General features: G+C 52.7%; 1 protein-coding gene across 1 annotated transcript in view; it reads right to left on the reverse strand.

Moving 5' to 3' along the window:
* Positions 1-280: 280 nt before the first annotated feature.
* Positions 281-13120, reverse strand: part of KCNJ3 (potassium inwardly rectifying channel subfamily J member 3) — a gene marked incomplete at its 3' end in the record, with an annotated part of 51560 nt that continues 38720 nt past the window's right edge. Inside the window, exon 3 of the mRNA XM_082001752.1 lies at positions 281-864. Coding sequence (XP_081857878.1) covers positions 281-864 — 584 coding nt within the window. The remainder of the gene's footprint in view (positions 865-13120) is intronic.

A 13120-nucleotide genomic window follows, 5' to 3' on the forward strand; every position in this document is an offset into this window, starting at 1 on the left:
ATATAGTAGGAGTCATGCCATAAAACTATATGCAGAAATTGCACACTATTATTGCATGCGTGTTGTGATACTACATGCCAGCGAACATCAGCTCGCCGATCGTCCCGTCGTTCGTACTTACAGCGCAGCCGCCGCTACCAAGGGGATGCTCCTGCCTCCCGGCGCGCCGGGGACCACAGAGTTCAGCACACGTACGGCCGGTGGAGGGCCTGCTCTCCTGCCCACGCCGCCCTGGCCAGCAGCAGTTCAAGCTCTAACGACAGCCAGAAGTCCCGTCGGGCTATGTAAACCGGTCCGAATTCATTTTCCGCAGTTTGGGGGGAAGGTTCCCTTCCATCCTGCCGCCGCCCGACAGCTTCTGCAGCTTGGGCGGAAGGTCGGCCACCGACTGGCTGATGGGATCCGACATCATCTTTGTCGTCTTAGACACCAGTTTCTCCTCCGAATTCCCGGGGACCGAGCTGATCCGCTGGAGTTTCATGGGTAAATCCCCCATGCTGTAGGCCTTCTCAGAGGTGGTGGAACTCATCCTGAGGAGTTTTTTTGGGAAGTCTTCCCTCCCGGTTATTTTCTGCAGTTTTGAAGGCAGTTTTGTGCCAACTTCATCAAGACCATCCAGGCACTCCACCGAGTTATTCCTTTCCTTGCTGTTGCTCACAGCGGGCGCGATCAAGGGAGAGGACATGAGCAGCATCTCCTCCTGCTCCTTCACGCTGTACGGTGGGGTGGGGACCTCAAACGTCGCGTGGAACTGGGAGTAATCGACTTTAAAGAAGCCCTCTTCCAAGGAGATAACAGGGAAGAACCGATGACCCCAGAGCACCTCGTCCTCAGTGTAGGATGTTCTGGCTTGGCACGTCATCCCTGCAATGAGCAAGGGAGGAAAACGTTCACCAGTTATGGACAGTTGTGGATGCACATAAATCTTGGGGGTTTTTTTTTAACATTTCAGTGAGACGTATTTTATGTTTTCAAACGTATAAAAGAAAAGGCGTTGGCATGCCTCCATTTACATACAGCAGCTATTAAATTTTCAGCCTCAAGGTGAAAGGAGCCAGCGATAGAGGAAGGAGCCAACTGTTTGAATAACTGGCATCTCCCGTTACGGACACTTTCGAAGGTGCTGCTGACAAAGGGAAAATACAGGGCTACACTGATAACCCCGGTATTAAATTAGCAAAGGCTGCTAATTGTAATGTAAAGTTGGACTTGTCAGGATCTTAATGTATTACTAAGTTATTCCACGTTTTCGTCGTGTTGACGAACGCACACAAACCCCTACGCTTTACGCATCGTATGCACAAAGGAAGCCTGTGTTAGTGCATTCCAACGCACCGGCGAGCAGCAGGTATGTCCTATGAAACACATTTATTCCTTTTTAAGGGCTTCACCAGCAATCTGCTCACAGATCCAACGCTGCCAGGCTGAGATCCAAGCTTCAGAACATTAGCAGGGAAGAAGAAATATGACTAAGAGGCACAATGCTGCCCGTCCCCTTCCTCCACTGCCTCCCTCCTCCCGAGCACCCACACTTGGCCATCCCAGTAACCCATCCGACCTCGGAAATCAGAGGGAAATGATGACCGTGGATAGCTGGAGGCTTCTGGAAGAAATGCTGCTGCTTCTTATTTTATTTTTTAAAAATAGTGTCTGTAGCCATCTGTAAATAGAATTACCCTGCCATTTTATCCTACTATATCAAACTGGAAACATGACATTTTGTTTTCAGGAAGTTAAATCTACCTCTGCAAACATATCCTCTGCTTAGCTGGCAAGAACGCCTTTAAGTCAGGAGAAAATGAAAGGAAACTTTGGAAGGCATGAGAAAAACGCTGGCGGGGCGGTAGCGAGGGATGGCGACGCGCCCGGTGACATACAGCCAGAAAAATAACATTTCATTGCACTTTATGTTACCGCTAACGGAATCAAAGCTTCAGCGATGCATAGCGATTTCTGCTGCTAATACGCCCGAGTATATCACAAGACACAAACCTCACAGTTTCCCGCTTCATCTCTTCGGAGAAAAACAGGAACCCAAGGGGTCTTGTGGGCACTGAACGCCGCTCCCCCGGCCCGGGAAGGCGCCTCACCTGAGCTCAGACACCCATAGGAGCGCACCCTGAGACCCAGCGATCCCACAGCCTCAGAGAGGGCAGCAGTTTAGACTTTATGGTGTATTTTCACCCGGTCACCATGTGTTTCGGTTCTGTTTACTAAGTGAAGTGGAAGCAATCACATACCTAATGGGTTTGGAAAAAAACAACCCTGCAGTTTTTAGAAAAATGGTAATTAAAGCGAGTACTTCTTCCATCTGTGTTCTTTACTCTACAGCTGTTCATCAGCCGTGCCTTCGCCGCGAAAGCCCGGACCTTTCCCCCCCTGTTTCTTCAGACCTGACTTCCGAGGGAGACCTCATTAGTGGACGAACGTGTCTAATAATGCATGCAAATGGCGGGCGCCGCGCTTGGACCTGGGTCTGCTGTGCCTGGGAAGCAGATGGCTGGTTAACTCCGGTGACCTACGCTTTAGGTAACAAATTGCTTAAAATGCAAATCTCTCTGTATAGAAAAGTTGATAATTGTCGACCTCGCTGCGCCGCGGGTTCTGCTGAGGGGGGTGAGCCGCATCTCCGGCATGACCAACGGGCTCCCGTGGGAGCACCGCCGGGGCGGCCACCCCGGCCACAGCAACGCTGCTCTGCAGAGAGCTGGTTGTTGGGTGGAAACCTCTTGCACGGCTCTTTCTTTGCGTTGGCAGCACTAAATAAAAAGAATTAAGCTTTATTGTAAAAGGTGTGCTATCAAAATGGCATGGGGGGGCGTGGGAAGGGGCGGGGTGGGGAACACGTGGGTCAGCAATGCTGCCAGGGCTCGGGGAAAGGGACCAGTGCACAGGACTGGCCAGCACCTGCATCCCCATCTCCATCCGCATCCCCATCCGCATCCCCATCTGCATCCCCATCCCCATCCGCATCCCCATCTGCATCCCCATCCCCATCCCCATCTCCATCCGCATCCCCATCCGCATCCCCATCTGCATCCCCATCCCCATCCCCATCCCCATCTCCATCCCCATCCGCATCCCCATCCCCATCCCCATCCCCATCCCCATGGCCGGTGCTGCACGCCCAGGGCAACGCCGGGCCACGGGGCCCGCCGCCGGCCGGGTTAGGGTCTCCCGTCCCCGCCAGCCGCTGTGCTGCAGGGCTGTTTCTACCTCTGATCTATCATCCTGCCACCTCCCAAACCTGCGCCGCCAGCAGGCTTTCAAAGGAGGAATTTTATACCTGCTTCCTATCAGAAAATGTATTAGCTGAATCTCAGGAAAATCAGCTTCACATTTTGTCCCATCGATGTAACCCTTTGTAAGCTGACTGGAGAGAGAAATATTTGCAGGTATATAATTCTTCTTTAAAATCAATTTATCTTACTAACAAACCCGAGGGTGCAAAGTCTTTAATAGCCTCTCAGGCTGAACAGCAGCGACTAATATGCTCGTCATCACAGGGGATACCTGTCACGCTCGGCAGGCTGTGCTAAGAGGTGCTAACGCGCTCTGATAAGTCCTGGGACAAGAAATCAATTCTCGGGTTTTCTTCCAGCTCTGCTCCCGCTCCCTCTCCCTCTCCCTTCCCGTGTTCCCAGCAGAGCCTCGGACTCCCAGCTACGGGCTCGCAGTGCCCTTCTGCTCCTGCACGCTTCCAGCAGCCGGCTCACAACGGCCGCGCCGTAACCGCCTCCGTGGCGCTGTCACGGCCAGAACGGAGCTGCCTCCGGCGCGCCACGACCGGAGCCGTCATCCGCGCCCTTGCGCAGAGCAAGCACCAGCTCTTCGCAAGCGTCCTAACGCGCGGCCGGCGCTCCCTCCTCGGGAGGGTTAAAGCTGGCGACGGCGCGCGGGACAGGCTCGGTCCTCGGGGCTGCCGGACAGCGCGGGAACGGCGCGTGCGCCCCGCACCGGGAGCGCCTCGCGGCGCTCAGGGCACCCAACAAGCCGCTGCGCTGCTTCCCGCAGCAAGGGTAACGCTAAGCACAGCGGGTCCGCCCATCGCACACGGCGTCGGCATCGGCGCGGCGGGGGAAGCGCGGCGCCCGCAGCTCGGCTCTCCCCTTGCCCGTGCCGTGAGCTGCGTCCTCAGCGGGCTGCCCGGACAGCGAAGCACCGCGCCGAACGTCAGCCGGGATTTCCACGTTTTCCCGTAGAAAGAGCAGGAGCGCCTGGGTGCTGCCTGCCACTGACAGCCCTTCCTGATAACTGCCTCGGGATTACTCTGCGTTCACTGATGCCCAGACACATATCGGCCGTTTATTTTGATGCAGATGCGGTTTCTTTCTTGCCCTTCCAAAACCGAGGCGTACGAAGCAGCAGGCAGCCGTGCTGGGCCACGCCACGGCGCGGGGCCGGGCTGCCGATGGACGCCTCCCAGGGGACCGCACGCCGCGGCGGGCATGGGCTCGCGCCCAACCGGCTCTAACAGATCGGGCCATTAACATCAGCCTAATAAGTTTTCCTCTTCTGCTGTTGCTACGAGAGGCTTTTTGGGTTTTCGTGCTTTTTTCTCCCCTACGAAGTCATTCATCAGCAGGGTGCGCAGCCAGCAGACCCTTCGATGCCTTCATCATGTTAATGGGCCTGTTAAAATTTTACCAAGTTGTCTATATTATTAATATTCATTTGCAGGATAAATTTTACACTCTCGTTTGGAAGCAAACAAGCTGTATGCAGTGCATATAATTAAAAAGCCATCCATTTGTCAGGGTAAGAGGTTTCGAAGCGCTCTGCTCCTCGCTCCTAACTCACGCTTCCGCCGCCAAGTGCTCCCCGGAGCTGCTAACGGCCAGCGACTGCGACGCACGCCAGCAAAGCTCTGCCTGCATACGGATCGCAGCGACGCGCCTGAAAACGAGGTACACGCCTGCACGTGTCCCGGCGTAAAGCCCAAACCAAACGTCCAACAAAGCCCCTCGCTATTATTTCAAAAACAGAGGCTGCGAAAACGCTGTTCGCTCTGTCCGAAGGCAGAGCTTTTCATCCCGAAGCGCTGCTCCGAAGGGGATGAGCAACGCTATTTTGTCTGAACACCCCGTGCTTCCACAAACCTCACCCCGGCGTGTTTGGGACCACCCCTACCCAGATCATCGCTCGCTCTTCCCAGGAATTATATTGCAGAAACCAGGAGCTGACTCGGTTTTCAAAGTGTTATGGAAAATGAGCCTAAAGGAAGGCAAGGGCAAAGTTTTGGGACTCAATTCCTCACGGGCAGAGGCTGAAATGGTGTTAGAGTGCGCTTCGGTATTAGACGACTTTTGCTACCGGTTAAATTCAGTCATTTACGCCCACCCGTAGTGATCTGGCAGCCCTCTGTAGAGTCCAGCACACAATGCCGCAGTCTTTAACACAGGAAAATCCCAGCCGTGCATATTTAGGAATATTTTCCATTAACTTCCTTAAATAAGATACATCAGAGCAGCTCTGGAGGATAAGCACGGGTTAAACCGATGTGTTTCTTTCCTCAAGCTTGATATGAAAGTATCTTCTCTATCTGAAGCAAGGGCTATCACCGGAGAAAAATGCATCTACCTGTCATATCATAACTCATTAATTACAAGTTGTTATTTCTAATGAGGTAGAACTCTTGGTTTTAGAGCCCCAGCTGAGCTGAAAAAGTAGATGCAATTATCCCGCCCTCAGCCAAGCAGCAGACTACTTAAGCTTTTCTTTTCTCTGGCTCTGGCTCTGGCTCCGGCAGGTTTAGTTACCCCCCTTCCAGGAAACACCAAGGAGAAACAGGGCTGTGCAAACACTTCGACACAGCTGACAGGGACCGGAGCTGCCAGCATGCTCACTCAGCAAACACGTAACACAGAGGAGGTCTGGTGCCGTTGGGATGATGCTGGGGTCAGAATTCCCCGGCATCTGAAATCCTAACACTTCAGTTAACGATCCTGACAGCTTCTAGCTTTGCCACAGGAAAGAGCCAGTTCACCAGGCAGGCGCAGGCATCCCAAAGAATAACCGTTGTTGCCCCCAAAGCCACCCGAAATCCAGCGTCATCTTGCATCGCCCAACGTCCTGTCCCACGTACGCTGGCCACGACGTCCCCGTCGCCGGCTGTGGGCTGCGATGGGCACTGCACGCCCCGATGAAGCTACGGGACGCAGCTGGATGTGGACAACCTGCCCGTCGTCCCGCCGCCGGGCTCTGCAAGCCTGAGCTCAGTTACAGTCATTACTGCGGTTAGTGCTGGCTTTGGGCGTTTAGCCGCGTCCTAAAGTGCCCAGGCACACAGTCCCTCCTGAAGCGGCCAGAGCGCGGCGAAAATACGACGCATCCTCCCGCCGTGACTCGCTGTCAGCACAGCTGAGAGCCGCCTCCCCGAATTAATAAGGGGGCAGATGGAGGACAAAAAAAATCTGTAAATAAGCGCTTTGACTAATTCTACCCTGTAATAACCCTCAAATTATTTCTAAATTTCTAAAGTACCCAGATGGAGTTGGCTGTATTCAGGCAATTTCTAGAACATGTAATATACTGCCTTGGAAAAAAATCACAGGCGTGCTGTTATTTATATGGCCCTCTTACATTTTATTACAGAAGCTGGCTGATAGTTGACAAATCATAGATCATTAATAAGCTTTTGACAGCCCCTCCGTGAAAGTCTTCAGAAGAAATTCAGGCATATAAAGGCTATGTGGCTCTCTCCTCTCTCCAAGGCAATGCCAGAAATTTCACCTTAAATCTCTTTGTGTTTCTGGGCTGCAATTTGCTGGCCAAGGGCTGGGCGCACAGAACAGTTAACCTTAACCAGTTGGGGAAAGAGATAATTATTTTGGCATTATGACGACTCAGCACATCGTCCCAACGGCACCAAAAAGGACAACTTGACATCCCACCCGCCAGGACTGGAGCAGAGAGAACTCCTCCAGCAGAAGTCACTGGCAAAAATGCACAAATATGCTTACGTTTTGTCAGATGTTTTTCTTTTTTCTTAGGAAGAGCTAGGGCCCTGCACGTTAGAACTCCTGGACCTGAGCCGGGTCCAAGCGGCTGCCTGGGCAGCCGGGTGCCTCTTCCCTTCACACGCTTTACTGTGCGTTTCAGGGGGGTTTTACCTCCCTTAAACCTGTAGTTTGCCTATAAAGACTCAAAAATACGTGTTAAAAATGAATCAGCCAGCAATGTTAAATCAATTACTAAGAATTAAGCTAATTTACAGCTGCAGCCTAAGGCCCATGAAGGCAAGAGTAAAGCTTGATGCGCGACGTCATATAAAAACGTACCACGCTCATCCTGCTTTCTGGCGGGACCAAGGGAAGATTCTACCGCTATAGAAAAAAGGAGCTGCAGGATTTCCAGAGCAATCTCCCCTCTTCCAGGGCTAGAGAAAATACGGGAAGAGAAGCCGGTTCTACCACACGTAGCTAAGTACCAGCGTGACATCCTGATGTTAACATCTGGCCCCTGCACCACCCTGTCCCTGAAACGCCAACAGACGTCCGAGTTCTGCGAGAAGCCAGAAAATGGGCGCCCAGAATGGGAGGTCAGAACCAAAACTGGGAGCGAAGGATGCTCTCAAGCTTCTCCTCTCCATGTTCGTTGCCACATTATTTTTTAATGCGAGTTAAAATGACTGTACCACGCACGGCTGAGAAACGTACAGCCTGACGGGAGGGTTTCTACGCAGACAGAAAGCATGGTGTCTAAGCTCTAACACTTCCCATCTATTTGGAAAGAACAGCTATTTTTAGCATTAACATTTTCCCATCATAAATTCGGGGGGTATTTTTTTATTAAACTGATGATAGTTTGAAGTGCAGCAAAACTTTCTGCCAGCCTCTGCCACTGCCTGCTGTCAGTGTCTGCTTTAATGCAGTGGTACTTCTGCAGCCCGATTTCTAAAGAAAGGAGATGAGCAGCCCTCTCGCCATCTAGGCATTTAACGCTTCTGATTGATTACCTTTCAAGTAATGTTTCAATAAAAAAAACCCCGAAAACAAAAACCCAAACATTTTGTTAAAGAGAAAAAACTCTGGCATCTCCTGAAATGCAAGAGACAAAAGCAGTCTTGAAGGTAACAACTGCAAAAAGATGCTCTACGGATTCATGAAAACACACGTATGCGAAATCCAAGCGCTGCCTGAGGCTGCGGGGGCTGTTTCCCGCGGCGGGACGCGGGCAGCGACGTGTGGGATTAGGGAAAGGCACGGAACACAGTCTGCCCGGCCAGGACGAGGCACGGGCATCGCCCCTCGGCTGCTCAGCCACTGCCCTCTGCGGAGCCAGGGCGGCTGTGCCGCCGAGCCAGAGAAGTGGAGGGGCATGAGGGTGCTGCTAGGAAGAAGAAAATAGTTCAGATTTTGACAATTGTGGATAATCCGAGGTTTTTCTTTCTCTAATGAGTGAACAGATACGCTGCCCATTTTCTTCTTTAAGCTCATCTCCGGTTCCTTAGGTGGTTGCAGCAACACGTCCTGGGATGAGACACAAAGCAAAGTGGTGGCCCTGTGGGTCGGCTCCACAAGAGTCGCATCCCTTTTCCACAGCAGAAGGAAAAAGTGGGAGAAGACGTGGAGAGGCTGCCATGGCCCAGGAGCCTGCAGTACCAGCGGGAAGACGGCAGAGCGGAGGTGCAGGCACGTCCTCGGGCACCCGCTCGGCACGCACAGAGCGGGGACAGGCGGTTCAGGGTGTCTGACATACAACGTGGCCCACTCCTCAAGCGAGAGCATCGTTTCTCTTGAAACTGAAGTCTGCAGAGGCCCTTCGAGGACACTTAATGCTTAATCGCTGTTTATGACTGAAATCCAGAAATACCCCCAACCCAAAGGAGCTCAGAGATTAAACAAATTGAGGGTGTAGGCAAAAAGGGAACCGAGGGAGCAGAGCAACTCAAGGAAAGCAGTGCGCGCATTCACGCAAGAGCCAGACATCAGTCTTATGCTAAACGTTTTAATTTCTCATCGCACTGCACAGCAAACCCAGGCTTCTGCCCTGCCGCTTGATTTAGACACGTTGTTTATGCTCCGGCACTATAAATACCTCCCCGGTTTATTCAGACTCTGCTGCTCTCCCGGGAGCTATCTTGACACTTAAAAAATAGCGGTGACAGCCAAGGTATTTTGCTTATCAGCCGGTCCTCCTCTTAGGGCAATTTTTAATTGCTCATACACGCGTGGGTTTCTGACATATTGCAGACAGCTCATCCTGAAGCTTACCAGGGCCACAGCTACCCATCGTTAGCACATAACGGGTTTTGAAAACGTCACAAAACCCGGCCGTAAAAGCAAGGCACCACGGCATTTATTAATACTGTTCCCAGGTAAAGGAATGCAATAGGCTACTGTCGGGTTAGCCACTTACCCAAAAAAAAGGGAAAAAAATAAAAGGACAGCAGCTTTCAGCGCTGCCCTTCTGCACTCGGCCCACAGACGTCTGCAGCAGCGTTCTCCATTCTTTTGATAAAACAGAACCTCAGTTACCTGAATAAAACTGTCTAATGTACATTTAATGGAGTGACAGAAATTTATACTATCTGAGAATCTGGCCTGATATTTTCTTTTTTTTTTTTTTTTAACCAAAACCCCCATATTATTCTGAGATACTCTGATCTGTTCCCTTCTACCTACGTGCAGGAGTGCGTCAGGGCTGATTTCAGCCCCTTCAGCTCCTTTCTTTGAGCAGATTTTTTTTGTGGAGCCATCTGCCACATTCCCGTTTTTGCATCATCTCCCTCCTACTGGGATGTTATCGAATGAGCAGCCGCAGCACCAAAATGGAAGTATTTCGCTCCACGTAGCTCCCCACCAGGACGCATCGGGAGCGTTGCCGGTGTGGGGTGCGGGCAGGAGGAGGGGGATAGAGGGAGGAAAGGGGGACGGTGCCGGGAGACGCAGCGCACCCATTCTCCCCGAGAGGGGCTATTCACAGGACGCTCATTCGCAGAGCTACGTAGCCAACGCCTATAAAGTGGTACGCTGACGTCGAACGGAGTCGCGCACCCACGCCCCGCCGAAGCGCAGCGGATGCTCTCCAGGGCCCCCCCAGCCGCGAGCGTTCCGCCGTTCTGGCGGCCAACACGGCAGACCGAAAGGGCTCCGCGCCCGCGGCACAGCGCGCCGGAGCCCTCCCGCTGCGGGGCGAGCGGCCGGAGGCAGTGCCGGGGAGGAAGGCCGGGGTGGCCTCCGCCGCCTCCGCCGCCTCCGCCGCCCGGGCTCCGCACGCTGCCCAGCGGCTGAAGCGCTGCGCGGCTGCGGACGCGCCGCAGCTGGCAAGGGGACACCTTCAGTAATCCAGCAACTCTTCCCAGCTCTGGGCTCCCTGTATTATTGTAAAGTAAAAGTATTTTGTTTCACGTTAGCCTACGCGCAACTCCTATCAGAGGAGAAATAATTTCTAAAAGTAAAAATGGACACTCACCATAAAACGCCTGTTTCAACACAACGCGACCCCGGCATCTTCCCCACCGCGACGACCGCTTTCCCCGGCCGCAGGGAAAGGCAGGCGTCCCCGGGACCTGCCCCAGACCCCAGCTCCGGCAGCCCTGCCGGCTCCCACGCGGCGAGGTCCCCTTGTCACCGGGCTCAGGGCTGCTCCGCCATGGGTGCTGGAGCACCAGCCCGCCCAGGGCCGAATGGAACGGGGTTTGCTGCGGAAGCGAACGGCCGCGACGCCACGACCGGCCCCTCCGGGTGCGCGTCGAGATCCGCCACGCGAGCGGCGGCCGGGGCAGCCCGGCGGCGCGGCCACGGCACGCTGGAGGGCAGGGATGAAATCACCACTCCGCTTCTGCTATTTCGCTTCTGCTCCATCAACAGCAAGCTTTAATTTTAAAAGCAAGGCGTCCTCCATTATCCTTAACGAATATCAAAACAACTTTCTTCCCTTGTTTAGTATCAGAAGTGGTTTCCCTTAAGCCCCAAGCTGCCTGAATCACCTCCTCTCCTTGACTGCATAAAGAAAAGCCTGGGGTAGCTGCCTCTGTGCTGGATTTCAAATTGCAAGTACAGTTTTTCAGTAAGAATTAAAAAGCTGGGTTCTGCCATCGGTGGAGTTCTGGCTCCAAAGCGCAGCCAAAAACGCGGTGGTTTTATCTGTAGCACAATGCAACTGTCTGTTGCGGATGCTGGGGAAGAGACGTGGGAAGAAAGGACCGTTTTGTTAAATCCGAAGAAAACTGTGGTTAGAGGATGCCTCAGGAGCATGCGGTTAGAGTGAAACCTAAGAGAAGTCTGCCAATTAGTCAAGAAGAAAAGGAAAAAAAAGACATTTAAAATAAATTATTCTCTTTGAATGAGAATATTTTAATTATGAGGGAAGAAACCCAAACCCCAGCCCTTCCCTTTGAATACACAATTTCTTCAGCGGTCCCATGCTTCTCCAAACACCCACCCGCCACGTGCCGCTGAGCACCAAAATAGAGCACTTTAATCTTCAGGGCTTGGCAGACCTGGAAAAAAAAAAGCTGAAGAAGTATTTCGTGTTAGAGACTGCCTTCCTGGGACGGAAAAACTATTTCTCTTCACACTGAAGAGTACCATTTGCTGGCGCTACGCAGGACGGTCACACAGTGGGTGCGTTTTTGGGCTCCAGGTTACGTATGAGCTGCCTGCGGAGACGGGAGGGAGCACGGCAGCGGCGGCAGCGGCGCGCGACCTGCTGCAGCACTGGCTGCTCCTTCCCCGCTTCCCTGCCTGCATCCTCGGTATGGAAAAAGGCTCCCAGGGAATGCCTGGGGGACTTATTTAAATATACCGTAAAGCTGGCAGCCAATTTCTAAGCTGAAAATAACGTGCCATTTGGTATGAACTGTATCAATAGGAGGATGAAATACAACAGGGAGCTGCGTTGGGAAATAAACTTCCCTTATTTAGTGTTGTTGGTCTAACATATGTATTAATTTGTTGAATATCTACAACACTAAACATTTTGAGGCAATCGCTTCATCCCCAGAACTGCTTCAAACAAACTTGCTCCTGTACCGGTGTGACTTCTGCTCCTGACCTGCACCCCAGCGGGCCCACGGCCACTTCAAATGAAAAAAAATCAGCGTGGGACACCCCATACAGACCGTGAGCCCCCCACGAAACAGGGGAAACTCACTTGCTGTCCTCTCTTGGTGGACCAGTATTTAAAAATGACGGTGATCACCGACTGCCTTAGCACTCCTCCGTAGCCCGTCGGTGTCCGAGGGCTGGCTCCAGGGGTGACGGGGGTGCTCAGCTGCTGGGAAGCCGGGGACAGCCCCTGGAGAGAGGGAGAGGGGATGAACGACCTCCTGCCTCGGGGCCGGGGCTGCCTCCAGCAAACCCCCAGCAAATGCCTGGAGAAGGGGATTGCCTAATGCTGGCAACCCTAACAACCCTAAACCGCTACCTTCTGCTTCGAGGGAATATGCTGTTCCTTTCTGCGCCAGACGACTCCCGACGTTGCGTTTAAACCAGCTTTTCCAGCTTCAGCTCTTTCACCCTCGGATGAGGGTGCCTGTCTTGCGCCTGAAACGTTCGTACCTCCCAGCTCCATCACCAGCATCTCCCAGCCTGGTACAGCTTCTGTCATGTCTTTAAAATTAATGCACGGCGCTTAACACAAGATCCCTTGAAGTAAACACAGCATCTGCCGCACGGTCGGTGGTTTTAGCTGACAAATATTTCTTGCACACATGTCAGGTGCACAGAATTTCCTAGGGAAGAGATGCATCAATTTTGTCAGCGCTGAGGGAAATGGCTGTCAGGCTGGACTTTGGGCTGTAAAGGTCTCTTCAGGAAACCAGACACACCCTGCTGCACCACATATATATATCTACACACACACACTATATATATATACATTTAGAAGACAAGTTATGCTCTTCGGCGTGGTGCTGAACGGCTCTTGGCAGAAGAGTGGCCTCACAGGCTGCTACAGGGACCCAAGCACCATCATCCATTATCTGTACTGTTCTGTAGCGTCGAGAATTACACTTAAATCACGGCAAAGCTGCGAGAGCAATAGTATTTGTACAGCTTTTCAGAAGCGATCCGCGAGAAGAGCATCCGTGCAAAGGCTGGGAGAAACCGGCACCCAGCCAGGTGCCCACCCAAAATATGCAGTTTTAAATAGGTGCCGGCAGCTCCCACAGAAA

The sequence above is a fragment of the Phaethon aethereus genome, assembly GCF_964289735.1.
Source record: "Phaethon aethereus genome assembly, chromosome: 6".
NCBI classification, from domain to species: domain Eukaryota; kingdom Metazoa; phylum Chordata; class Aves; order Phaethontiformes; family Phaethontidae; genus Phaethon; species Phaethon aethereus.